The sequence below is a fragment of the Panicum virgatum genome, chromosome 7N (assembly GCF_016808335.1).
Source record: "Panicum virgatum strain AP13 chromosome 7N, P.virgatum_v5, whole genome shotgun sequence".
NCBI classification, from domain to species: domain Eukaryota; kingdom Viridiplantae; phylum Streptophyta; class Magnoliopsida; order Poales; family Poaceae; genus Panicum; species Panicum virgatum.
The window spans coordinates 26,406,724-26,431,320 of record NC_053151.1 but is presented as its reverse complement, the minus strand read 5'-3'; the positions used below and the strand labels follow the sequence as shown (position 1 = coordinate 26,431,320).

General features: G+C 45.0%; 3 protein-coding genes across 4 annotated transcripts in view; all 3 read right to left on the bottom strand.

Moving 5' to 3' along the window:
- The window catches only part of LOC120683349, a 199,433-nt gene extending 180,469 nt beyond the window's left edge, over positions 1 to 18,964 (bottom strand). For both annotated transcript variants that reach the window (XR_005678777.1, XM_039965425.1), the window contains exons 1-2: positions 18,387 to 18,964; positions 18,182 to 18,301 (exon numbers count right to left, since the gene is read on the bottom strand). The gene's annotated coding sequence lies outside the window, so the exon portion shown is untranslated. The remainder of the gene's footprint in view (positions 1 to 18,181; positions 18,302 to 18,386) is intronic.
- On the bottom strand, positions 4,087 to 5,908 carry LOC120683350. The gene is made up of 2 exons (XM_039965428.1): positions 4,645 to 5,908; positions 4,087 to 4,539 (listed from the first exon to the last, which is right to left on the bottom strand). The coding sequence occupies exon 1, from the start codon at positions 5,566 to 5,568 to the stop codon at positions 4,651 to 4,653; it is 918 nt and encodes a 305-aa protein (XP_039821362.1). The 5' UTR covers positions 5,569 to 5,908; the 3' UTR covers positions 4,087 to 4,539; positions 4,645 to 4,650.
- Positions 4,651 to 7,513, bottom strand: LOC120681082. Its single transcript, XM_039962626.1, has 2 exons — positions 6,008 to 7,513; positions 4,651 to 5,892 (listed from the first exon to the last, which is right to left on the bottom strand). The coding sequence occupies exons 1-2, from the start codon at positions 7,511 to 7,513 to the stop codon at positions 4,651 to 4,653; spliced, it is 2,748 nt and encodes a 915-aa protein (XP_039818560.1).
- Positions 18,965 to 24,597: the final 5,633 nt, after the last annotated feature.

Below are 24,597 nucleotides of genomic sequence, written 5' to 3'. Positions count from 1 at the left end.
CACCAAGCAGAATAGGTCTAGATCTAAGCTCCTCTAGCTCACAAACAACAGTGGCAAACTTAGACTGCAAAGAAGTTAGATCAGACTTAAAAATGGGACACTCATCGCATTCAAGCACATCACTAACGATGGGAGCGTCCTTAGCCAGTTCAAGCTCATGCCTGTCCTTAGCTAGCTCATGAGACACGTCAGCAAGCGAAGTCTTGGCAACATCCAAGTTCGCAACGTTCTCATCATGCTTGGCACGGAGAGCAACAAGATCATTCATGTGAGATATGCAGCCAGCGCACTCATCCTCACTAGATTTCTCTCTAGCGCAAGCCAGCTCAGCCCTAAGCTTTCTACGCTCTCTAGCTGCTTCCTTAAGCAGCCTCTTCTGGTTGTCGAGAGCGGTGTACAACTCCCTAACCTCAGTATCAAGCAGGTCAATAGTGGAGTTTACCTCTGAATTACTCTCGGGTCCAGGAGAAGAGCCGTCGTGCGTCGTTGTAGCATGTCCACTTGGAGACGCACGAGCACCATTGGCCTCACCCGCCATGGTGCAGAAACCCTTGCGCCGACCAGCCACCAAGCAAAGGCCGATGAAGCCGGTGGCATTCTTGTCCCGCTTCTTCTTCTTCGTGTCATCGTCGTCGGAGGTCGGTGAAGAAGAGCGGTCGGTGTCGGAGCTCTTGTCGAGGTCGCTGAGCTGCGCCAGGAAAGCCTTCTCCCGCTTCTTGGCCTTGTACTGGAAACGCTTCTTTAGCGACTCCTTGTCGAAGCGCCCTCCCCGGTCATGACTGCGGTGCTTGTGGCACCGACGCTCCTTGTTGGAGCCTCCCACGTCGCGGTCGCGGTGGCGGTAGTAGTCGAAGTTGTTGTTCTGGCCACCACCGGACTTCTTGGGGCAATCAGCGATGAAGTGGTTCAGATCGCCACAGTGGTAGCACCCGGGGTTCTTCTTCCTCTGCCTGTTGTGGTAGACACGCTGGAACTTGTTGATGAGGAGGCACAAGTCGTCGTTGCCCAGCGTCTCTAGCTTCTCATCTGTAACAGAAGGCAAAGAGGCAAGAGAAAAGCCAAGAGTAGAATTAGCGTTAGAGCTCGATCCACCTGGGCCAGTCGCAAGAGCGATGCTCTTGGAAGGAGGGGCACCATTGAGCTTGGTTCGTGTCTGGTTATCCACCTCCGTGGCCTTGAGCTTGCTGAAAAGCTCATTCACGGTCAGAGTCTCATAGCCTGCAGACTCGATGATTGTATTCACCTTGAGATCCCACACAGAGCGGTCAAGTGCGTAGAGCAACTTGAGAGCCTTATCAGCAGATCTGTTCGTACTGACTTTGTTTACAATCGATTGAAACCGACTGAACATGTCGCCAATGCTCTCACCCGGCCCCTATGTGAAGTTCTCATATTCACGCTGGTGAATCTCGAATAGTCTAGCCTTCACCTGAGGTGTGCCCTCGAGGTAGTTCTCAAGACACGTCCAGACTTTGTGGGCTTCCTGAAAACCCTGGACGAGTGAGAACTCCGCACGAGAAACGCTAGCGAACAAGGCATTGACAGCCTTAGCGTTCGCCTCATGCTCGGACACCTGAAGAGGACTGGTCCGAACGGCAAGCACCTCGTACGCCTGGTTCTTGGTGATATCCCAAACCTCGGCTCCCATACTTTGCAAGAAGGCACGCATGCGAACCTTCCAATAAGCATAGTCCTCGCCGGAAAACACTGGAATCTTACCAAGACTCGCCATGGTCGCCATGTGATTTTCGAACCGGTTAAGGTACTGAAAACCTCAACCAAGCTCTGATACCAATTGAGGGACCAAAAGGGCGACCAGAGAGGGGGTGAATGGGAGCCGATTAAAATTTCTTGCAAACAGAATGATCGGCTTAGTCCCGAAGTACACGCCCAACCCTAGAGTCCTAGGTACAGTGTGGAGTAGCTATGGAGGAGCTATACTAACACAAGAAAGCCCTAGGAACAAACAAGATCCAACGCGGAAGCAAACACCGAAAAGCAGCGTGAGAAACAGCAAGGTATAGAGCACCGGTTGATCCGATGCATGTGTTTGAACTGCGTCGATTCAACCGGTGTTAGCACACCGGATGATCCGGCAAAATCAAAACCAATCGCCGGTTCAGTAGTCCAGAGAGATCACAAAATTGAAATTCAACGCACCGGTTAAACCGAAGAAATCAAAACATTTGCATCGGTGCAATTGTCCAGAGAACAAGCAAACCGAGTCGCACTAAGCTCCGGTTGAACCAACGCTCAACAATTTCTAAGCTCGGTGCAACGAGTCAAAATGCCAAAACCCTAACACAGAACAGCCTACTCACCGGTTGAACCGACGCAACATGACCACAAGCATCGGTTTAACCGGTGATAGGTAAAAACTTTGTTCGAGTCCAGAAACGATTTTCCAGTCCGCGCCTCGCCCAAAAACTCGATGATCGAAGGATCAAATCAAGTCCAAATCTAACCAAAATTCGTAGACACGATCACAAAGGACTTGTGAACATGACCACGGAAGAAATCGACGAATCACTACATGGTTTGGGAGGAATCGAAAAAATTCCGAGCAAGATTAGGGTTTTCTCAAGAACGCAACAACTTTGATTCGGGGGGACTCGTGATTCCGGAGAGTATAGCACTAGGCTAGATGGTTTTGAATCACTACAAAGAGTCACGAAATCATCAAGAATCAAGCCATTAACTCATGCTCATGAATCGACAAAAGAAAATCGAAATTCAGTCAAATGAGGCACAAGATGAACAAGAACGAGATGAATTCAAAACCCCGAAGGGCACAAGGAGGGAAGGGCCTCCTTTCCCGATCAATCTCAGTACAAAAACCTCAAGAATCCATACCTCTAATCCCTAGAGAGGAGAGGTGGAGCAGGGAGACAGGGAGAGAGAGGTGGCGCAGAGAGGAGAGGTGGAGCAGGGAGACAGGGAGAGAGAGGTGGCGCCAGGCTCAAGGGAGAGGTGGTGTTGTTCTGGCAAGGTGCCAGGAGAGAAGAGAGGGATGAGGGGGTATTTAAGGTGCCCACGTAGGGGTCCAAAATACCCTTCGACTTAAACTAGAGACTAAACGCCCGTAGGGGCTAAACCGGAAATATATACAAGATCTCATCCGACGGCGGAGTTTCTTTCTTCGAATTGAAGTCTTCTCCGCGATGACGTCATGTCGATGAAGATCCGGTTCGCGGTTTTGGAGGGTCCGCTAAACCCGGGTAGGTGGCCGGTTTTGAGAAAACCGCCAAAACTCCACGCGCGGGAAGATTCCTGCCTCCAAGCCGTGGCCCTAGACGCCGTTCCTGCCTCGGCCTTCTGACGGCCCTAGACGCCGCCCGACGCCCGTCACCTCCTCGCCCACAGCGAGGCCCTAGACGCTGTCGACGCCCGTAGCCTCCATCAGTCCTGAGACCGACGACCGTGCCTCCACGACTTGGCGTCTTCAACCGCCATCCGCCTCCTTGGTTTTGTGGCGCAAACCAAGAAACCCGCCATCCGTCGCTGCTTGCGCCCTTGATCCAGGAGTGGACGCCACAACTGCCGCCCGTCACGAGCTCCGGTCCCGGCTGCCCTTCACCGCCGTCCACCGCACGGTCCATCGGCCACAGCACCTCCACGGCAGCTCTCCGTCGATACTTGACGCCTGTATACCTGCAACCAAAGACCAAGCGCACGATCACACCGCACGGTTGACAATTCACTGATCACAAGCAGGATAGAGTACTCCACATTCCTCAAAAATTGCCTTGAGATTGTAGCAGAAGAGGATGTCGAGCATCCCGAGACTTGGCAGCACAGATCCACGTGGCATGACGCCTTCCAACCTCGGGCAATGCTCCAGCCGGAGGTGCTTCAGTGCACGGAAATCTCGGTCGTGATAAATAAGCCTTCCAACTTGTTTGTAGAAATGCGCCAGATTTTTGAGATGAGAGACATGTGCATTTTTTTATATATAGCTAGCAGATTATATTAGCTGCCGTGCTGATGAGCCCACGAAGCAAACATCCAGTACTAGATGAAGCAACACGCAGCAAATTAATTAAATTAAACAAACTTTATTGATTTCACACAAAGCAGACTCGTCAGTTACATACCAATTCAATCCATATATATATAATCAAATAATAACAGCAAGTTCAACAACACGTACTGCAGCAAACGCACACAAGTAGTAATATAATTCAGTTACATACCAATTCATAATCCACTGATTAGGAATGAGAACGAACAAATTAAAACAGACACACCAAGTTTCACACGGGCAAGCAAATCGATGTCACTGCACGAACTGATCGCAGCAAGCACACACAACACTAGAAAACACATGTTGAAGCATCAAACACTGCAATCTGGTTGAGCTGCTGTCACACTGCTTGGATGCGCCGGCCGGACGATGAAGCAGCCAGCAGACAAACCAAACCTCTTATTTGGAAACTGGAGAAACTTTGGACGAACAAATTAAAACAGACACACCAAGTTTCACACGCGGACGGGCGGGCATGGTGAAACTCTGGAGTGGGGCGGAGAGGATGCTGTGGTCTGTGGAATTGACAAATCTAATCAATAACGTTGGAAGCTGATTTGGTGGATAATGCTAGTACATGATACGACAAGCTAATGCTGACTGAAAATCATATCACATACCTTGTGTCACTGGATGAGCTTGCGGCTTGGGCATGGCTCAGTTCCTTCACCTGAGGTAGGTCTTGATGATGACGCGCTCGCGGATGGAGGCGGATGCCGGGGGAAGCCTGGGCTCGTAGCTGCCGCGGTGCGAGTCATCCCGGTCGTCCAGCGGAGCTTGGTCCGCCAGGCCCTCTCCCCGCTCACCGTCACGGCCTTCTTGCCTGGTCGTCGGTCGATGAGGCGCGGGAGGCGGCGCAAGCTCCAGCACCCGCGGACGTGGAGCTCCTCCCACGCAGGCGCGGCCAGGACGGCGTCGTCGTCGCGAAAATGCTCCAGCAGGGGCAGCTCCTGGAGGTGTATCCTCCGAAGACATGGGAGCTTGAAACTAGAAGACCACTTGTTATTGTAGTAGAAAATTACCTTGAGATTGTAGCAGAAGAGGATGTCGAGCGTCACGAGACTTGGCAGCGCAGATCCACGTGGCATGACGCCTTCCAACCTCGGGCAATGCTCCAGCCGGAGGTGCTTTAGTGCACGGAAATCATTATCAAAATACGATTCTTTGTAGAAATGTGTCAGACTTTTGAGATAAGAGACATGTGCATTCTCCAGACTCCACCGTAGCCAAAACAGATCATTAAAGACATGCACCACCCGATGACATCGCTGGAGCTTGCATTCCTCCAGCATATTCAAACGACTCAGATCATTGAGGTAGGAGACGTGAGTATCGTCTGACATGCTAATTGATTTAGTGACTTCTAGAAGATACTTCAGACCATGGGGATACCGCTCCACTGCTGAGATCTCCACGTGACGCTCAGTCTCCCGAAAGGGAGGCACGTCATCCATTGACACCATCGAGACTCCATCTGTCAGATAGCGATGGTTTACATCAGCATAGGCTGCCAATGACGCATGAACCTTGTTGGTTTTCACCATGTCCTCTTCATCCTGTATCTTCCTAGTTATGGCCTTGCATGATGTAATTTGAACATGGAAAGATTTCAAAATTCTTCCACCCCTTACTAAATCCTTGGTGGCATCATTGAAGCTATAAAACAATCTGGAATCACTTATGCACACCTGAGCAACTTGTGGAGTACTGCAATCATGATTAACAGTTCCATCTGATGAGCATTGATCCAAGCAAAACACATCTGGGAATCTATGCAGCTTATGCCAAGGGAATCGTCTCAGGGAAGGAACGCCCCTGAGAAGCAATCGCCTAAGCTGGGGCAGATTAGGGATGTTGTCTGGTAGCTCCTTGATAGCCGTAGCAGATAGAATGAATGAAGGGTGCATCAACTTCCTTAATGTCCACGGATTCTAGCTTACTACATCCGTGCAATGACAATCGCTTTATATGTGGTGTACCAACCAATGAGAATGAATGAAGGGTGCCATGCCCATCAAATGCCATCTCTGTTAATCTCGAGAATGAAATGAATTTCTTGTTGCCTATTATCTCGAGTTTTGTTAGACTAGACAATGCAAGAGCCGAGGGTGGCAGCTCCTCAAGGTTGGAGCATTTGACAAGCAGAAGCTCTTTTAGGGTAGGAATGCTATGGAAGAAGTCGCACTGGAATGTGCTTATATTTGAATAGGAGAGATCGAGGTAGAGCAAGTTGAGCTTTTTGTTGCTGTTCTTTTCACAGAGAGCAATTTCAGTATCTGGGAAGCTGAATGGACTCCTGAGGTTATAGCAGCCTCTAAGGGAAAGCAATTGGAGTTTTTGGAGACAACAGATTGAAGGAGGAAGCGACTCTATCGGAGTGTAGGAAATATCAAGAACAAGAAGACAAGGGAGCTTGGCCAAGAAATCATCAGATTCAAGCTTCATGAACAACCTCGAGTGTTGCGAGCAATGCCTTATAATAAGTGTGGTCGGGCCGCTGGACCCCTGGCTCAACCAATCTCTGCTTACATGCCATCCTTGGTCGCCCACATGTGAGATCCACTGCATGTGCTCCAACTGAGAGTGATTTCCCTCACAGAGTTCACCGGATGTGAGGGGCTCTACAACAAGGCTATGATATGCTAGGAAGTGTGCAGCAGATATTGTGGCTTCATCATCTTTCGTTGCAGGAGAAAAAGGCAGCTGCAGCAACGAATACTCCCGAAAAGCCTCGAGGATGACATTTCCAAGTTGATATATATCATCGCCATAGTACTGACAGTGGTAGCCGTCAGTGTCCCCCATTTTTTCTTGGACACTTGGCTTCATGACAGGAAGGATGCCTTGAGCAGCCCACTGGCGGATCAACACATCTGAGCTAACATCAGCCTGGGCATCACACTTTGGCGGGTCAACATTGGAACTGCAGGGAATAAGCAGCAGCATGGTGGCGTAGTGAAAACACTGGACTGCCACATGATGCCAATACTTCTCCTCTCCATGGCCAACCGCAACAGAGATGTACTTGGCCGCTTGTTCCAGGGAATGCAGTGTGAGAATCAATATATCATCCCCAGCAAAGGATTCGATGACGCGAGGCTCATCTGGCTTGTTGCTCCTGTCATAGACATCTTGGGAGGTGGTGGATACGATCCAGAAAGAATGTTTCCACCAAGGGGCAGGAAGCCATAAGCCCTCTGTCGTATCTTCAAGCACGATGGGCTTTATTGGCCTGTCGAGATTGTGAACCACCAGCAGGTACTTCTTGGTCAGCAGATTTTGCATTATTTGAAGAGCTATGGATTTTAGCTCCAGGGGTGAGACACTGTCATCCTGCTTCTTCTCCATGTCGTAGGTATAGTACCGCAGCTCAGCGTCGTCTACCATGTCGTATTTATGTTCGAGTAGCCCGAGCTGCTCTGCCACTTTGATATGCAGCATGTCATTAATGTTGAACCGCTTTCCCAGCACTGCTGCTGCATGCTTCATGTCCACCTCTATTACATGGTCGAAGGGACCACGTGTCCTGATCCTTACATCCCGAGTGATGCTCGATATAGCTCGAGTGAAACATGCTGCGGGACCGACTCCAACATTCCACTGCACGTAATACTGGACAAGTTTTTCTTCCAAGTTATGATACGCAGGGCTGTTGAGATATCCATTCAGCCTGGCCGCACAAATAAAAAGGAGTTCGTTAAGTGCTTGATCAAACAACTTGCACTCAAGGTTTAGCAGTTAGTTAATCGTCTTCTCTTTTTTGCTCTTTTCTTTTTATTTTCATTCTCACGTTGAGTCCTAGAGTTCATTTCTTATCAATTAGAAGGAAGTTTTTGTACTTACGATGTTTGACACACTTTCTGATGACAGTAAAGATGCATTAAGGTTAATGCCGATACTATTGCATCCATATTCATGGACATATAAAATCACCTTGTTATGCATTTTTTATCAACAAATGTATTTGATAATGGCAACAATAAAGAATTTGGGAGTGAAAATGTTAGCGTTAACACTGGGCATGGGAAAGAGAAGGATTTTTTTTTAAAAAAAAAGAGTCCAGGCACATGCTAATCTAAACTACTTATGAAAATACGAGTTTATTTCAAAAATTTCAAGTACTGTTCGTGTACGTGATGATTTGGTGGCATCGCATGTTCGTAACTTCAGACTCTCGCTGATGTAGACACTGCCACTGCTATACGTAGAGGAAGTATATAGACTACTCATGGGCCTCGATTGTCATGTTGCCGCTGTCGCTGCCACGCTTTGACGACCTCCGGGATGGACATATAAAATCACCTTGTTCTGCATTTTTTTTATCAACAAATGTATTTGATAATAAGGGCCATGCTACGGTACTCCATATTGCCTTCTCTTACCCCTTAGGAGGTAATAGCTAAAATAAATCTTAGCCCTGGATTTTGTATAGGAGAAAATATAATTGAAAGGGAAAAAACTGGCATGTCTCCCTAGCTAAATCACGCTAACAGTCCTATCTTTCCGTTAGCTTCTTTTTTTTCTCTCCTCGTTGATCACAGTATAATTTTTTTGTTTCTTTTTTCTCAGCTACATCTACATAGATCAGTAGATGTGTCAGGCAAGAAGTGATGGACTGAGTTTGTGATTTCCTCTTGCAGATTTACCATATATGATACAGGATACGCTATGCACGTCCATGTTCTTTGAACTTTTGCACCGCACGCAGACCGTCTGGGCTCTACCTAAGGCAACAAAATAGGCTAGATATTTCCCTTCTTTTTAGCTGTTCCTTGCTTGCTTTTTTTTCGTTGCTTTGATCAATGTATATGTACTGATCAATATGCCGATCAATATTATTTATTGCATGATTTGCACACGCTTTCCGTTTTCAAGACGGAGAGGATTATTAGGCAAATCGTGATGGACCAAAGTTTACATGAGAGCGTCACAACACACATGCTAAAAAAATCGTTACATTAACATACATATGTGTTGCCGTGTCATACTGTGACATTACGGTGCATCACATAAGATCAGATAAACATTAGCATGTTTTTTTTTCAAAAACAAAGTTTAGCATGGTTTGGTTATCAAACGCTAATCAAGTTACCATTTATATGCATGTTATGTGTACAACTAATCATATTACCATGTCACGTGTAGATCTATTTTTGCCTATTTTTTATTTTGAAAATAAAATTTATATAAATATTTTTTCCTATTACCTTCTAGGAGGTAATATGCGATAATAATCATCTAAACCTATCTAAATGGACGGTCCACAGTCATTTCGGAGTACTATAGCAAAACCCATTTGATAATGGTAGCAATAAAGAATTTGGGTGTGAAAATGTTTTTGATCGAAGTCAGCAGGGGAGGCCCCAACTTATTTTTTATAATTTTTTATTCTAGGCCTATTTAATTTACTCCCATAGGAAGTCGAACCATGGCCTGCTGAATGCTACTCAGGTGCTCTAACTAGACCTAGTCACGGGCCGGGTCGGGTCGGGTTGGGTCGGGTCAAAGAAAACCTGGAATTATTTTCTTCACCCCGACCCCCCACCGGGCCGGATTCTTTTGGCCCAAGCCTGCCTCGACATGTGGTCGAGTTGGGTTCGGATCGGTTGGGTTAAACATATTTTTTTATGTATACTTTTCAGGTCGGGTCGGGCTTTTCGAGTTTTGGGTCAAAAGATCGGTCCGTGCCCGGCCCGAAATTTGTTGCGGGTCGACAATTTTGGCCGGAGTCCAGCCCACATATTGAGTGGGTCGGGTTGGGTTGGGTTTTTTTCGGGCGGATTGGGTCAGGTTCATCGGGTCAGCCGACCCGTGATCAGGTATAGATCTAAAGCTGTCCGTACTCGTCATACTCTCTTTTCATCCTCTAAAGGCAATATTCTATTCTGGTCATCGAGATTCTCTCCTCTATACCAATTTATCCCGCACCCGTCATCTTCTATATCTCATACTCTATACCAACTACCTTATATTTTATTCAACCATCTCCAACTACCATCTCCTCTCTCCTCACCTTTTCTTTTTCTTTTCTTTTTTTCTCCTATCTCCTCCCTTCTCCACCCCGTCCACTCCCTCTCCCCGACTCCCCCTTCGGCCCCTTTCTCTGCACCCTCCTCCCCGGTGGCTCGCCTCCCCAGTGGAGCTCGCTGCGCCCGCCCCTGCCCCCCGACAGTGGAGCTCCGTGTGCGTAGGCAGCCACACCTGTCCCTACCCCGGCGGGCACGCGCGCAGGCGGGCCGACATGTGGTGGCTGCGGCGGAGGGTCGGCACAGGGCAGCTGCGGCGCGGGGCAGCGGGGCCAGCCGGCCACGGCGGAGATCCAGCGGCTCGCCTCCCCGGTGGAGCTCGCTGCGCCCGCCCCTGTCCCCGGCGGCGGAGCTCCGTGCGCGCGGGCGGACGCCCGTCCCTGCCTCGCACCACGTCCGCTCCCTCCGCTGGATTTGGCATGAGCCGGTCCGCTACGGTAGCGTCCCGCGTAGCGGACGCTGGAGCAGCGGATTTTTTCACTATCCCATCCTGGAGGGAGGGATAGCGGACGGGATCCCATACCCGTGCAGACAGCCTAACCTCTAGCCATCGGCTATCTAGAGGCCCTTTCGTTGTGAGTGAAAATGTTATTGTTAACACTGGGTATGGGAAAGAGAAGAATTCTTTAAAAGAAAATGGATTCCAGGCACATGCTAATCTAAAGTACTTATGAAAATACGAGTTTCAAACATTTCAAGTACTGTTCGTGTACGCGATGCATGATGTGGTGTCCTCTTTACCAGGATGCAACCGAAATTCTTTTTTTCAAGTTGGCTGTGCACCACGTATCAAATGCAAACCCCCACATGTACACAAAAAAAAAGATCATATCCACGGGTGCAATCCCAACCGCGAAGCCGTATACTAAAATGACAAAGGCATCGCATGTTCGCAACTTCAGGCTCCTCTCGCTGGTGTGGAGCACTGCTGCTGCTGTACGCGGAGGAAATATATAGACTACTCATGGAACTCGATCGTCGTGTTCCCGCTGTCGTCGCTGCCACGCTAGCTTTGACGACCTCCAGGATGGCGTAGGCAGAGTGCACCAGCTACTTGCGGTTTGGCTGCCTCTGATCTCTCTCCGGTGCGTCCCTCTCGCTGGCAGTGCTGTTAATCTCGTCGGTGTAGGTCAGACTCTAGGATCGATCAGAGGCTGCCACGAAAGGAGGGTGAGAGCGGCAGCAAAGTAGCGGGGAGGAGGATGGTGCTTTGGGACCCACATAGTCGCATTTCCCTCGCTTATTGAGGGATTGATTTCTCCTCTCACATCTGTCCATTCATCTAGTTTTATTTTCACCTTTGGCAACAAATCTAATCGAGAATCCCATGCTTCTATTGGAACGCTCCCAGTATTCTATAGAGGTTTGTAGTCCACTTCTTTTTCCATATTTTTGTATAATCAAACACTTAATTTTACATCCTAAAAAAGATGGTACAGATCTTTCTTCAGTGAAAGTGGAAATTTCTACCATTGAAACTTAACATGGAGGCCCTTGTTTAGCCAACCGTAAAGATAATAGATATATTTGAATCATTATGAACTAAATTTTACACTGCCTCATTATTTAGTTATTTTTCTTTGTAATACACTCGGAAAGTATTTTTTTATTATTTTTATCCAAATTTTGCTAGTTAATTAGGTGTATTTTACACTAGCTCTTTATTATTTAGGTATGGGTCAGTCCAAATTAAAATCAAAATAATAGGTTTTCATTGCTTTTATTCCATATTTATCTATTTATTAATTGTATTTAACATGGATTGTTTATGTACCTATTTGCTTCCGAATTCAAATCAAACCAAACTACTAATTTTCCTTATTTTTGGATTCTGAGTTTTTTCATTATTAATTGTTTTGGCATGGATTATATTTATTGTATTTGATGATTTAATCTTGGTTATTGGATTATCATAACATTCATGATGTAGCATTTGCTTCTAATTAATATGATAATCTAGGCTATGAGAGTGAACAGGTGTTTATTTTAATATTGTGTGCAGACTTTACTAGTTTCAGCATTGAGAAAAAGAAAATATGGCTATTGTAATCAGCCTTGACATTTTTGCCTAGCTTGGGTGCTGGCTAATGTGATCGGGCCTTGCCGTGGTGTAGATGAAACCCCCTAGAATTCAAAATTTAGGGCATTGAAAAGCTAAGTTAGTGACTATCGCTCTTGATCATGGTGTAAGTGTAACTATGCAGCCATGATGGCCAGTGTAACCGACCTTATGTTACAAGGTTTTGGGGGAGTTTTACAAGTAAAGGCTAGTTGTAATGTCCTAACCTATAAATACTACTTCATCCATAGTAAAAGATTCTTTTGGCTATTTGTATTGCAAACCTAAGCTCCTAGTATTCATCTCTTGCTCAAATTGTTCGGTGGTTCATTTCTTGATAGAGCAAGCGTCATTAGTCCGTTATTGATGCAGATTATATTGCCGCATCCTGGATGGCTCTAAGAAGGTGAAACCACATAGTCCTTTAAGAAGGTTGTTTTTCTAAGAGGTCTTTTGCTCTTGTTGCCGAAGTTGTGAAGAGACTAATGGAATCGATATTCAAGGAGGTTTTTTATCTGAGCCAGTTCAAGATCAAGAGGTGTCTTGATAGACACGTGGTTGGAACTTAACGATGCCATACTACAAAGGTAGCTAAAGATTACCGAACATGAACAAGACGGGTGCCTTGTAGGACACGTTCCATGAAGGAAGGAGATTCCCTGATTGTAGAGAATGAAGTCTAGGATAGATGTCGCTCTTGCTTGTAAGGCGATAATACTGGAATATAAATAGCTAGAAATACCCAGTTGTAATCATTGAAACCTTATCTTACAAATATTTATAACTTTACACCCATGTTGTACCAATCGAGGTAATAATACAAATCCAACGTGATGAAGGGCTGCTACCCGATCTTGGGGGCTGAACTAGTATAAATCCTTGTGCTCTGTTATTTTATGATTGATCCTCATCCAATGTGGGATTCTCATTGAACCAAATATCTACAGACCAAAAACATTGATACAGGCACGTCAGGCAGGAGAATTCTGTGTGTGAATATAAATTTTGCCAATCGCTGGTGGCATCCGTATAAGTCAACCACCGCTTTGCCAAGTCTGCTGCCATGGTCATCATGACGCTAGACTCCACCATCTACACCCTAACCCTCCACATACCATTGCCGACTATCTACTTTGGGAGTCTGGTGTTCAAGTACTAGGGATACTCCAAGATTAAGCTGGTTAGGATAGAAGATTCAGATCTCACCCTTGTTGGTTGTGGGCATTTCGTCACCTAGGGTAAACCCTCCATAGTAGAATTACTAGATCCCACCACAAGAGTCTCAATTGACTAGTTGGGTTCAAACAAGAAGCCCGATGAGAACTCTTAGAGGACTTGCATGGCAAATTAGGAGTTGACAGAAGACATAGGTGAATCTATGAATAGTCACCTGTCTCACCTCTGCCAGGCACCGACTCTATCCACGATCCTACCACAACCAGGTGTAGAGGTCAATGTCCAACCTCACCTGAGAAACTTGGATCTTTGTTTCTAGGAAGTGAAATGTGGAAACATCCGGATCAAGACTTCGTTCGACACCATGGGTCCTATGGTACCCGAGGGTAGCCAAATGTGATAGGGGAATGGAGTTTCCCAACTGATGTGCGGATCTGCATAGCTTCGGCGCCACATTAGCACTAGCAGGCATGTAGAGGTACAGTCTCCTAGGCGTGGGGCGATGAGCAAACCTGTAGCGTCCCGCCTCCCCGAGGCCGGGCCCGCTTACATCTGGCTGCTTTCTAGGACATAGACTGTCCTCACAAACCAACACCAGTCTTTTCTGCACACTTTGTCCTCACTCGTGCGCACCCGGGAAGAACTTCCCGGTCGGTCACCCATCCCGAAATTTCTTCGGGCCAAGCACGCTTAACCTCAGAGTTCTTTGGAGACCGGCTTCCGAAAAAAAAGTTGCAACTTGTTGGTATGAGTATCCTATTAATCCTATTAAGCCCTGGGCCGGGGTGTCACATGCTCACCCCTTAAGAGACCGACATCCTCGTCGGTCAATCCCAAGCATGGAATGTCCTCTCTTGGCCACGTCCCATACGTCCAGTGCCAGCAGCCCATGTGCCATGTCCGTGCGTCCAGTGCCAACGGTCCCTGTGCCACGTCCGTGCGTCCAGTGCCAACGGCACATCCCATATGCCCGTGCACTGACCCGCCACGCGCCCGTGCACATGCCGGTGGCATCTGCGCCCCCACGCGGCCGTGCTCATGCCTCCGCACTTACGCCCGTACGTGCCCGTGAAACCGCGAGAGTTGGCTCTGATACCATTCTGTAACGTCCCGCATCCCCGAGGCCGGGCCCGCTTACATCTGACTGCTTTCTAGGACATAGACTGTCCTCATAGACCAACACCAGTCTTTTCTGCACACTTTGTCATCACTCGTGCGCACCCGGGAAAAACATCCCGGTCGGTCACCCATCCCCAAATTTCTCCGGGCCAAGCACGCTTAACCTCGGAGTTCTTTGGAGGCTGGCTTCCGAAAAAGAAGTTGCAACTTGTTGGTATGAGTATCCTATTAATCCTATTAAGCCCTGGTCCGGGGTGTCACAAAACCTCAAGCCCCCAAGGAAAGCCACTCATGCACAATATGATGGGGCTCGGTGTTGACTACCTCTCATGGTCCCACCAGCCAGAGCGAATCCTACCGAGGACAAGCTTCCAAGCCAAAAATATCCAGAGCCCTCCTCCATCGCTTGAGAATGAAAGAGGGCCAAGGGGCAGGCAAGCATGATGCCTGGGGAGCATTAAATGTGTCTGGTGTGACCCACACCCCTATCATATCATGTGCCTCTCTCTGAGGAGCTGTGATCATTTAGGCACGGTCCATAAAGTCGGACTGTGGTAGTGTGGGCTGCCACGCTAGCTGTAGAACCTAGCATGCCCACCCCTACCTTTATACAGCCATCGGGGGCTGGACCCCCTCCACTGTTAGGAGGGATCGGTAGAAGGGACGAGGCGGTCGTAGTCCCCCATAGAGTCCGCCCACCGCAGAAATGGTGGACCAGGGAAACGTGGTGGCCCCTAGGCAACCATGGCACCTGTAGGAAAGTAGGGACTGGCACGTCGCGTGGGCCTAAGTATGCAGGGCCTAATAGGAGAAGATTGGGGTTCAGTTAGCTCAGACGTGTGCACTCAAAGCTCCATAGTACGGTAGCTGTAGCACCTAACCCACTATCCACTCGGTTGTACAGGGCTTCCCAGCTATATAATGGGAGGTCCAAGACTAGGAGAGGGAAGGGGAGGGAGAGGAGAAAAAATAGAAGAGTTAGAACAAAGGAAAAAGCACCTCAAGCACTTTTGATCTTCCAGCCCTCTAAGGCAAACTAAATCAAACTCCCACACGTAGGGCATAGGGTATTATGCCCAAGGGCAGTCCGAACCTATCTAAATTCCCTTGTTCAATTCACATTCTCTCTATGGCATGCTCCGAAAGTTTCCTCAGCCAAATCTCAAAGAGGGTTCCCAAAGCCTCCTGCTACCGAAGTTTACCCTCCGATAGTGACCTCAAAACCCTAGGCATGATCCAAGGCAACAATAACATGCCACCTGCCCTTTCCCATCCTCTAGCCAAGCAGAAGATGACCACATAGCTTGAAGCCAACACTAGGATAGCTGAGACACCAATGGACTTGGTGAACTCCAAGGTGGCTGAGGTCCGAACATAGAAGCCAACCACAGAAACGGGGAACAAGGATCAGGGCATAGCTCCTGTTGAAAAGGAGAAGCCTGAATAAGTGACTTGATCCATAAAAAATGGCCCCCTCATTGCAAATGACCCAACAAAGCTCCTTGTTTTTAGCTTTCATGTATGCTAATTTCTTCTTGGGTCGAAGGGGACAAAAGAAAAAAAATGGAGGAAGATAGGGGAAGAGGAATTTTTAAAAATAAAGAGATTGATATAAAGGTCAGTTCCTTGTCTTCTATGGAATATGACATGGTGAGAACCTCCTCCAAAATTGCCTAAGTTGGTTATTTATACATATTAATTCTCAAGGGGCTGAATATAAGTACATATATTTATTGCTTGTTTTTATCTTTGGAATCAAGGAGTTCAAGCAATCTTGTAGTGGCAACCGTGCCTTAGTGAGCCACTGATTGCTTCTCATGTTATCATTCGTGCACATATCCGCAGCCTTATTACAGACATGACTAGCAAAATTAATATAAGAATTTAAGTATTTCCTATTATGCTTGTTGATGTCATCTATGTTGAAAGAGATCACAGATCTTTGTTACTGCAAATTGTTCCAAAGATAAAGAACATTTTTGCTATCATGTCTTCAGGATTAACTTAAAGCTTGTTTGGTTGGTATACTGATTAAGGTTGAAAGTAATTTCCAACCAAACTTGCCTAAGGTTAGTTCACAAAATTGTTTGTCACATTTTGGCTAGTCTAAGGAAACCTTGTCAAAATTTTCCGAGTCATTGATGCACAGGACTAAACTGGTAGACAAAGAGTATTGCCATAGTTGTGCCTATAACCAAATACCTACCTAACTTGGTCAAACTAGATTTCCTAAATCATCTTCGACGTGGCTAATGTGGCAAGGTATGAGTAAATTCCTTTTGTTCTCTATGTACTTGGATGGAGTTAGTTAGTTAGAAGCATACTTTTAGGATATAATAGTACAGTACTATATATACTAGAACTAGCACGGCAATACCCCTCCAAAAGGACCGCCAACCGGGCTATCACATACAGTTGGTACATTTTATTGTAAAACCTTTTGTGTAAGCTCCAGTGATACTTGAGGTCATCACAAATTGTTAAAACTCTACCACAGATGGTTCACAACTGTGGTATGGTGCTATCTCAGTATAGTTCTTAATTTATTGCATGATAGTATACTGTCACAAACAGTCCTGAGTTATGACTTGAGGATTTGTTAAACAGATGAGGAGGTCGGGTTTGTTTCAAGGGTGGGTTGGGGGGAAGGGGTATGTGACGATCCAGTAGTTTGAGTTAGTCTCTACAAATTAAACTAAAACAGTAAACTTCTATAGATCAGATTTTGAAGGTGACATACCAGAAATTGATATCTTGCATGTAATGACGCCATTCCGTCAATGGCATGTCAAAGATGATATCTTGTAGGTCATGACACCATTCCGTCGATGACATGTCAGACGAAGATGATGCCGACATGACTTATGTTCAGTACTGGACCCAAATTCTCAGTTTACAGGGAACCTGCTAGTGGTACAAGTAATTTGAACGGAGCTGTTTTGCACGAAACAAGGATAAATAATTGAACATTTAGAAATTGCATCATTTGCAAGTTTTATTATGGTTTTTGGAGTATGTGTGCTAATTCGTTGGAGTTCATTTTTTTATTTATCTTTTTAGGCACAGGTCAATCTAATTCCTAGGAAGTTAATTTGGGTAGTAGGTAGAACTTGAAAACATAAATCAAGGCACTGAATTGGAATATTCATATAAGGAACTAACTTATTTCAATTTGAGCATGAAAATAACATACAGGTTAGCTCTATGTTTTGAACCTACCTATATAAAAAAAATCACATCTAGTTTTTTACATCAAAGTTATGACTAAATATATTGCTTTCACATATATGGTTTCCATGTGACAAACCAAATGTTTTTATTAACTTGTGATCACATTAGCAGAAACAAAAACATCCATTATGAGCAGGGTTCTAGAAAATTTTCACTGGGGCGCACAAAACAGATAGGAGTCAAGCATACTACAAAATATTTTTTCAACACCTATACTGTCACTACCACCTATAGAAGCAAAGAGGCTCCTGGTTTCCAAATTAGTCATGACCACAAACATTGTGTGTCCGTCTTGAGGCTTGATGGGGACAAGCTCCCAGATTGACATAATGTGGCAATGTCCAACTCCAACCAATTCATCGATTGACAAAATGTTCAAGGCATTCATGCTCCTAGATCAAGTTGACTTGATCTAATCTTAATAAAACTTACCTCAAAGATGAATAAATATGCTAGCTTTACAGACATACGGCAAAGTCATTTGAAACTTTACTGTATAAATTTAGTTGAATTTAATATTAATTACTATAGTTAGTGTTTGTTTACCTCTGGTTTAGCCTTTGGGGTGTTGTTTACAGTGAAATTTCCAGTACTAACTTTGTGTGTCGTTCACCAAGAAAGCAACATTTAAGTTGAAGGTTGCCAATATATGTTGTCTCTCCAATTCTGCTCCAAAAGCAAACACTTCATTCAGTGCTCAGATTTTTAGAGTGCTAGTAAATCATTAAACAAGAAAGAATGATAGTAGTACCTGCAGCAAAATTTTGTTGATGTTGTGTGGATGACAAGATATGATCTAGTTGACTTTGCTGGGTTTCAGTTTGAAGGGGGTGGAATCATATAAATCTTTTTGGTACATCGATTTGTCGCTAGAAGATGCAATTAATTGCTTCAATGAAGGAAGAAAGCAATTATATTTTGTAGGACTCAATAACCAAGAAAGGCATAAATAATCATGAAGAAGCACAACAATTTTTTTTTACTTTTTCCAATTGATCACTATGGAAAGAAAGGGTGCAAAACAACATTAGGTAAAAGAAAAGTGATAAAACAACATAAAAGTTCAGATTAAAATAAAAAGGAAGCAGCAAAAAATAAAATTTATGATTTTTTTTACTAGAGGTGCTGATTAAAAGGTGTAATTCTAGGTATGAAAGAACAAGACTAGTGGGAAAACAATCAGATGCTTTTTTTTTGGTGATGGGCAGTTTGTGGAGGATGGATGGAATTTTTTATATCAATCACTTCGCTGGGAACCTAAAAGAAATAGATTTAGCATGGAAATGAGAGAACAAGAACTGCCAGGTGGCTGCAAATCAGCAAAACGAATAGCTGAGAGAGGGGTCAGCAATTGTCCACTACTGTGCTCTCTTATATAGACAGCAAGTCAAGAACAGAGGGGCAATATTCTCTGGTTATGACAACATGCAAAGTATGCTTCTCTCGCAAAGCTAAAGGCTAAATTTGAGAATCCAAAGCAATGGATCGTACCATGTTCAAAGTAACCTGCATGTTTAACGGACAAGGGGCATCTCAGGATGGAGTGACAGCCGTGACAAAGCACAATCGCACGCCTTTATAAAGCACAAGAGGCAAAGAAAAAGAAGAGTGGTAGCTAGTAGTATTGCTTTGCTTGTACAATCGACAAATTGCCTCAACAACTAAAAAACTGGAACAAGGACAACTTTATCAGCAAGTCTAGAGTGATGTACTGTTGTTATGTTCTTGCACAGAATTGCACCGACTAAGTAAAGCATCGACAAATCCTTCTGCGACAAAGTTGGCATCCTTCGCCCCATTGGAAAATTCTCCCATACCTTCTTGCAGAAGATCGTCTCCCTCGTCCTGTACTATTTCATTTCCTCTAAGCACTTAAGCAGATGTCCGCCCATTTTTCATCCAAAAAAAATGCTCCAACATTACATAACAAGAGGAAAACTAACACTCAGGTGAATAATTAACATTTTGCGCGATCTCGCCTCCCTCGACGCAGTGCCATCCTTGCCGCCGATGGGGCGCCGCCGCCTTCGCCTCATTGTGTCCTTTTTGTTTCTCCTGGCCCAAGCCCGAGGCTGAAGCCTAGTGAGATATATGTTGAGATGGGCCGAGACACAAACAAACCTTGAATCTGAATGGAAGATTTTGCTCTGTTTTTTCTTTTCTTTGGGATTTCTCTTCAGAAGAATATCTTTTGTTTTCCTCTCACTTCATGGAACTATGGATTGTGTCAAAGTTTTTGGGTGCACTAGTGCCATTTTAATGCTGAATTGTATTTCATGAGAGAATACTTTAAACTGTGTATACTGAATTTGTGGATACTTAAAAATGTATATATTGTGGCAGACAAAGAAGCTTATATATATGCATAGAGTTACTTATACATAGATGTTAATCACTGTGGATACTGAATTCAGCCAATTCAGGATTTGGGCTGACAGCGCCACTTCCCTGAGCCCTTCCCGAGATTCAGGCAATAATAGACGCCTAGAACTGTTTTAGATTTTTGAGGTGATGTCTAGTCTTCTATTTTTATACTTGTTTCTCTATACGAATATATGGTTATTTACTGATTTATTCTTGTGAGCTGTTTAGGCAGGCCCTGCTTGGAGCTATTGGATCCATTTTGTGTCCAACATTGCATCTTCGCACTTTGTATTTTCAGTAAAATAGGTGCCATCAGCAGATATGGACCTAAACTTTAATTCTCTGCAGGCACGGAAAGGTACAGTGATGAAATAGATTATATGAAATGAAATCCTTTGCAACATAAGTAAAAGCAAAAACAAAATGTATACTGGCGCAAGCAGAGGTAGCGGCTAATTTCTGGATATCTTGCAGTGTGGCTGAGGATTCATCGAGTACAGAATTAGAGGGACAATGATTTGCCGGACAGAGTTCATCCCATTTAACAAGCGCTGACTGGGATGATGACGATGTGTGTTACGCATTTTCAAGCCACTCATTCATTCACACTGAAGTGTGAATAACACTTGCACACGCTGAAGATCACGAGTACATGCAAAACATTCTTGCCCATCCCGATGGTGTCATGTAAAAACCTTCCGCTGGTTCGGTCAACTTTTGTCAACTTATCCATAGTCAAAAGGTCACATGTTTCAAAATCCTGCCCTTGTTGGCGCATCAAGTTTTTAGAATTATAAAAATTGATGTCCCCAATTGAAGTAGTTGCTTTGAAGCAACAATAGTTATTGTCTTTTATTAGGGAAAAGTTTATTTCCACCCTCAAACTAGCACAATAGTCCGATTTTCAACCTTCACAGTAAAACCAGATACCGGGTCCATCAAACTGTCAAATTGGACAAATTTGACAATAGTTTTGTATTATTTACAAAATTAAAAAAATTATTGGATCTATAAAAATAAAAATTAATTTATTTTAAATTGAAAAATATAAAACTGTTGACGCAAAAATTAACACACTGAAGCTTGAAAGCACCGTTCGCCAAGCTTAGACTGCAAACCAAGTGTGCCAGTCAATTTGACCTATAAATTGACAAGGAAACGGTAAACATTAAATTCGAGAGTGTATCTGCTGGATTTCCAAATATCTCCCACACAACGTATCGGCAGGCACTGCCGATACAGAATATGACAAATCGGTGAAGTCAACCGATGTAAACGCAAAATGATTGACAAGGTTATGAGCATGTATCAGCAAATCCTTATCGGCAGAACACAGCCGATGCAGAAAGCGATGAATCGGCTAAATCAGCCGATGCGCATGTCGAGCGATGCAAAAACTACAAATGTGTAACCTAAACAAAGCTACTCGAAAACAACACTTGAAACAGATCTAATCGGCTTTTGCAATAAATTTGATAATATAACAAGATTTATAGCCGATTTGAATATGCTCCAAGTTGGATAGATTTGATAAAAGCTAAAACGATGGGAAAAACCTATAGATCTAGCAAATATCGATAACTTGTGAATAAATCTAGATGAGACCACAACGATGCGCCAGAGATCAAAACCTAGATAAAATTCGATAACTTTTGAACAAATCTAAACGAACCAACAGCGATGCACCCGTTAGGTAAAGCCTAGATTTACTCGGTAAACGAACACTTACCAGCGAATCAAGTCGCTCGAATGTGAGACGTCCTTGATCAACTCGAAAGAACTCGTAGAAAAGAAAATAGTGAAGTCGCCGCCGTGAAAGTAAATTGTAAGGAAATTGTAAAGGTTTGTTTGATTTGGTGTGTACCAACCTTTTCCAGGTCTCATACATCTGATATTTATACCCCTAAACTAACCAAGTCCTAGCCGATTACGACAGATACAAAACTTGACGCAAAAGAAAAAGAATTCCTAAATAAGAACCAACCGAACCAAACCAGAACTCCACCGGAATCTGAACAAATCTGGCTATCTCGCCGGCTAATAGAACCCCCATCAGCAACGATATCACCCGCCGATTCCCGTATTAGATACGCCGTTCCCTTCCAAATCGGTAGCCTTCTCCATTCCAGCGTTTATCTTGACACGTGTCAAAAAATAGCGTCAACACATGCCCTCCAGTTTCGGAGTAAATATATCTTTTTTGCTCCAGTCATGACTGCCTTTCTGAACCAGCGCCTCAAACAGTGTTCAAACCATCCCTCGTACACCGTGCGGGCGGTGCATCAAATCTCCACTATACCCTTCTTGGCAAACACTATAAATATCTTGTCCCACTATGCCATCTTCTTCTCCACCGGCACTCCTCCTTCAGTGCTTCTCTCCTTCTCTTTCCTCAAGAACAGATCTATTCCGCCGCTTCCAAGATTTCAAGCGAACTTCTTTCTTGTGACAAGAGCTCATCACCCTCCCTCGACGATGGCTTCCTTCTCCGAAATCCCACAGGTACAACGTCCCATTTCTTCTGTCACTATTACCATTCCCGATCCCAAAACTCATCACACCATTGCTTTCTTTCTTTCTAGAATCATAGGAACAGTTTCATCATCCCGATAGCAGACCAAACAAGCATGATTTGCTTAGGCCCCATGGGTAACCCAGACCCAACCGATCTAATCAATTTGGAAGCCCACAGAATCCCCTTCAAAATCTCCAATATGAATCTAGATTGGTCTCAGGCTTTTAGATCTTGGCCAAGCCCCACTTCAGGATGGAGAAACTGGTTTCGTCGTATGGCAGCTCTGCACCAGACCAGCTGGGATAATTATGACATAGGACAATGTATAACCCTATCCTTAACAGAGATGATTAGGAACGAGCCGATGCTTATATTGGCTTCTTACTTTTGGTCGGATGCTTTGAACGCCTTCTTGTTTAGTCATGGACAGATGACACCAACGCTGCTAGATGTCCTGATGTTGACTAGCCTTAATATTTCTGCTCCCGACCGATCCTATGATCTCCTAGCCAAAGCATCTTCCAGATTCGAAACCAGAAATATTGAAGGCTGGAAGGGCTACATAGAAAGATACTCTAAGTCTGGTGCTGTAGATCATAGAGAGCATATTGCCTTCCTGAACATGTGGCCTGAGAAGTATATCTTCTGCGGCAAAACCGTCGGTCCAACATCCAACACCTTGAAAATGGCAGAAACATTAGCAGAAGGCAATATGATTCCACTCGGCAAGCACCTCCTTGGATCGATGTACTATTTGCTCCACCAGGTATCGGTCAAGTTAAGAGCCGATCAACCGATCGGCAACCTAGGAGGACCCTGGTGGTTCATCTAGTTGTGGCTGAACACGTACATGCACAAAACTATGGGCATGAACCTGAGGCAGATGTCCTTCCCATCGGAGAACTTTGCAGAAGGAGCAGAACTCCAGACCCGCCGATGCACTTCTTTCGGCGAAGCAGCAGCAATGATAGTCAACGACCCTCTCAAGTCTTTGGCGTGACCGACTTTTTCAAGTGCTTCTATAATGGTTTTTCTGAAGAATCCATCATTTGGTTCGCTTATTTCGATGACAATCATAACTTTGAAAACCTAGTGAAGTTCCAACTTGATGACTGGAGAGATGATGAATATGCAATCAACAGTCTAAGAGAAGCCATTACTCCAAGAATTATGCCTGCTAACTTCACTTCGGGACGGGGTCAGCATTGCTTTGAATTTTATTATCCTTTGGCAGTAGCACGGCAACTAGGATTTGGCCAAGTGCCGATCCATCTCTTCTTTGCCGATAAAGTTCAAGCAAGAGATACTATCAAGGGCAATCTAGCTTTCAATCGGCTGATGAACTTGGAGCCAGATGCAGGTGCAATCGAACTAGGCGACTAGCAAATCATCCCCTTCACCACCATTCCTTTCATACGCTGGTGGTCAGAAAGGCAAGAACATTTGTTCTGCACATCGGCAAGCACCTACTGCAAGAACTTTGATGCCGATTACCAAGAACCCGAGAATGAGGTACATATCTCTTAACCCTCTAATAGTTAACCATTTATTTTCCTTTTGATTAATCCTGAAAATTACTTGATAGGTTCCCAGCACATCTCCTCCAACAGTCAACAAAAGCAATCAACCGATCGTCTATGCCCCTCCATCGGAGAATCCCCACATCGGCTATGGCGCCCCAACCCTGGAAAACATCTTGGCAGGGAGAAAACACAGAGCCACCAGCACCAAGACAATAACGCACAAGGTACTTGCGCAAGGTTCCTCAAGTCAGCCTACGTACCCAACCATCGGCTATAACATCATCGGCACAAGTTGCTGATCTGCCAATTGTAGAAGTCCCAGATTCTCCACCGGCAGGTAACTAACTTATCTTCAGTTCCCCAGCCAGTATTTCCAACTCTCTCATGCCCGATTTGCATTGTCAGCTGGAGAATACGCCGAGGACATCCATGATACTGCTGGTGGTTGGGCTACAGGAACATGAGAAGAAGAAATCCATGACAAATTGCCACTGTCCTCTCCTTCAGCTCAGGTAATCTCACTCCAATAACATTTTCCTTCTTTCATGTTATCTTCAAGT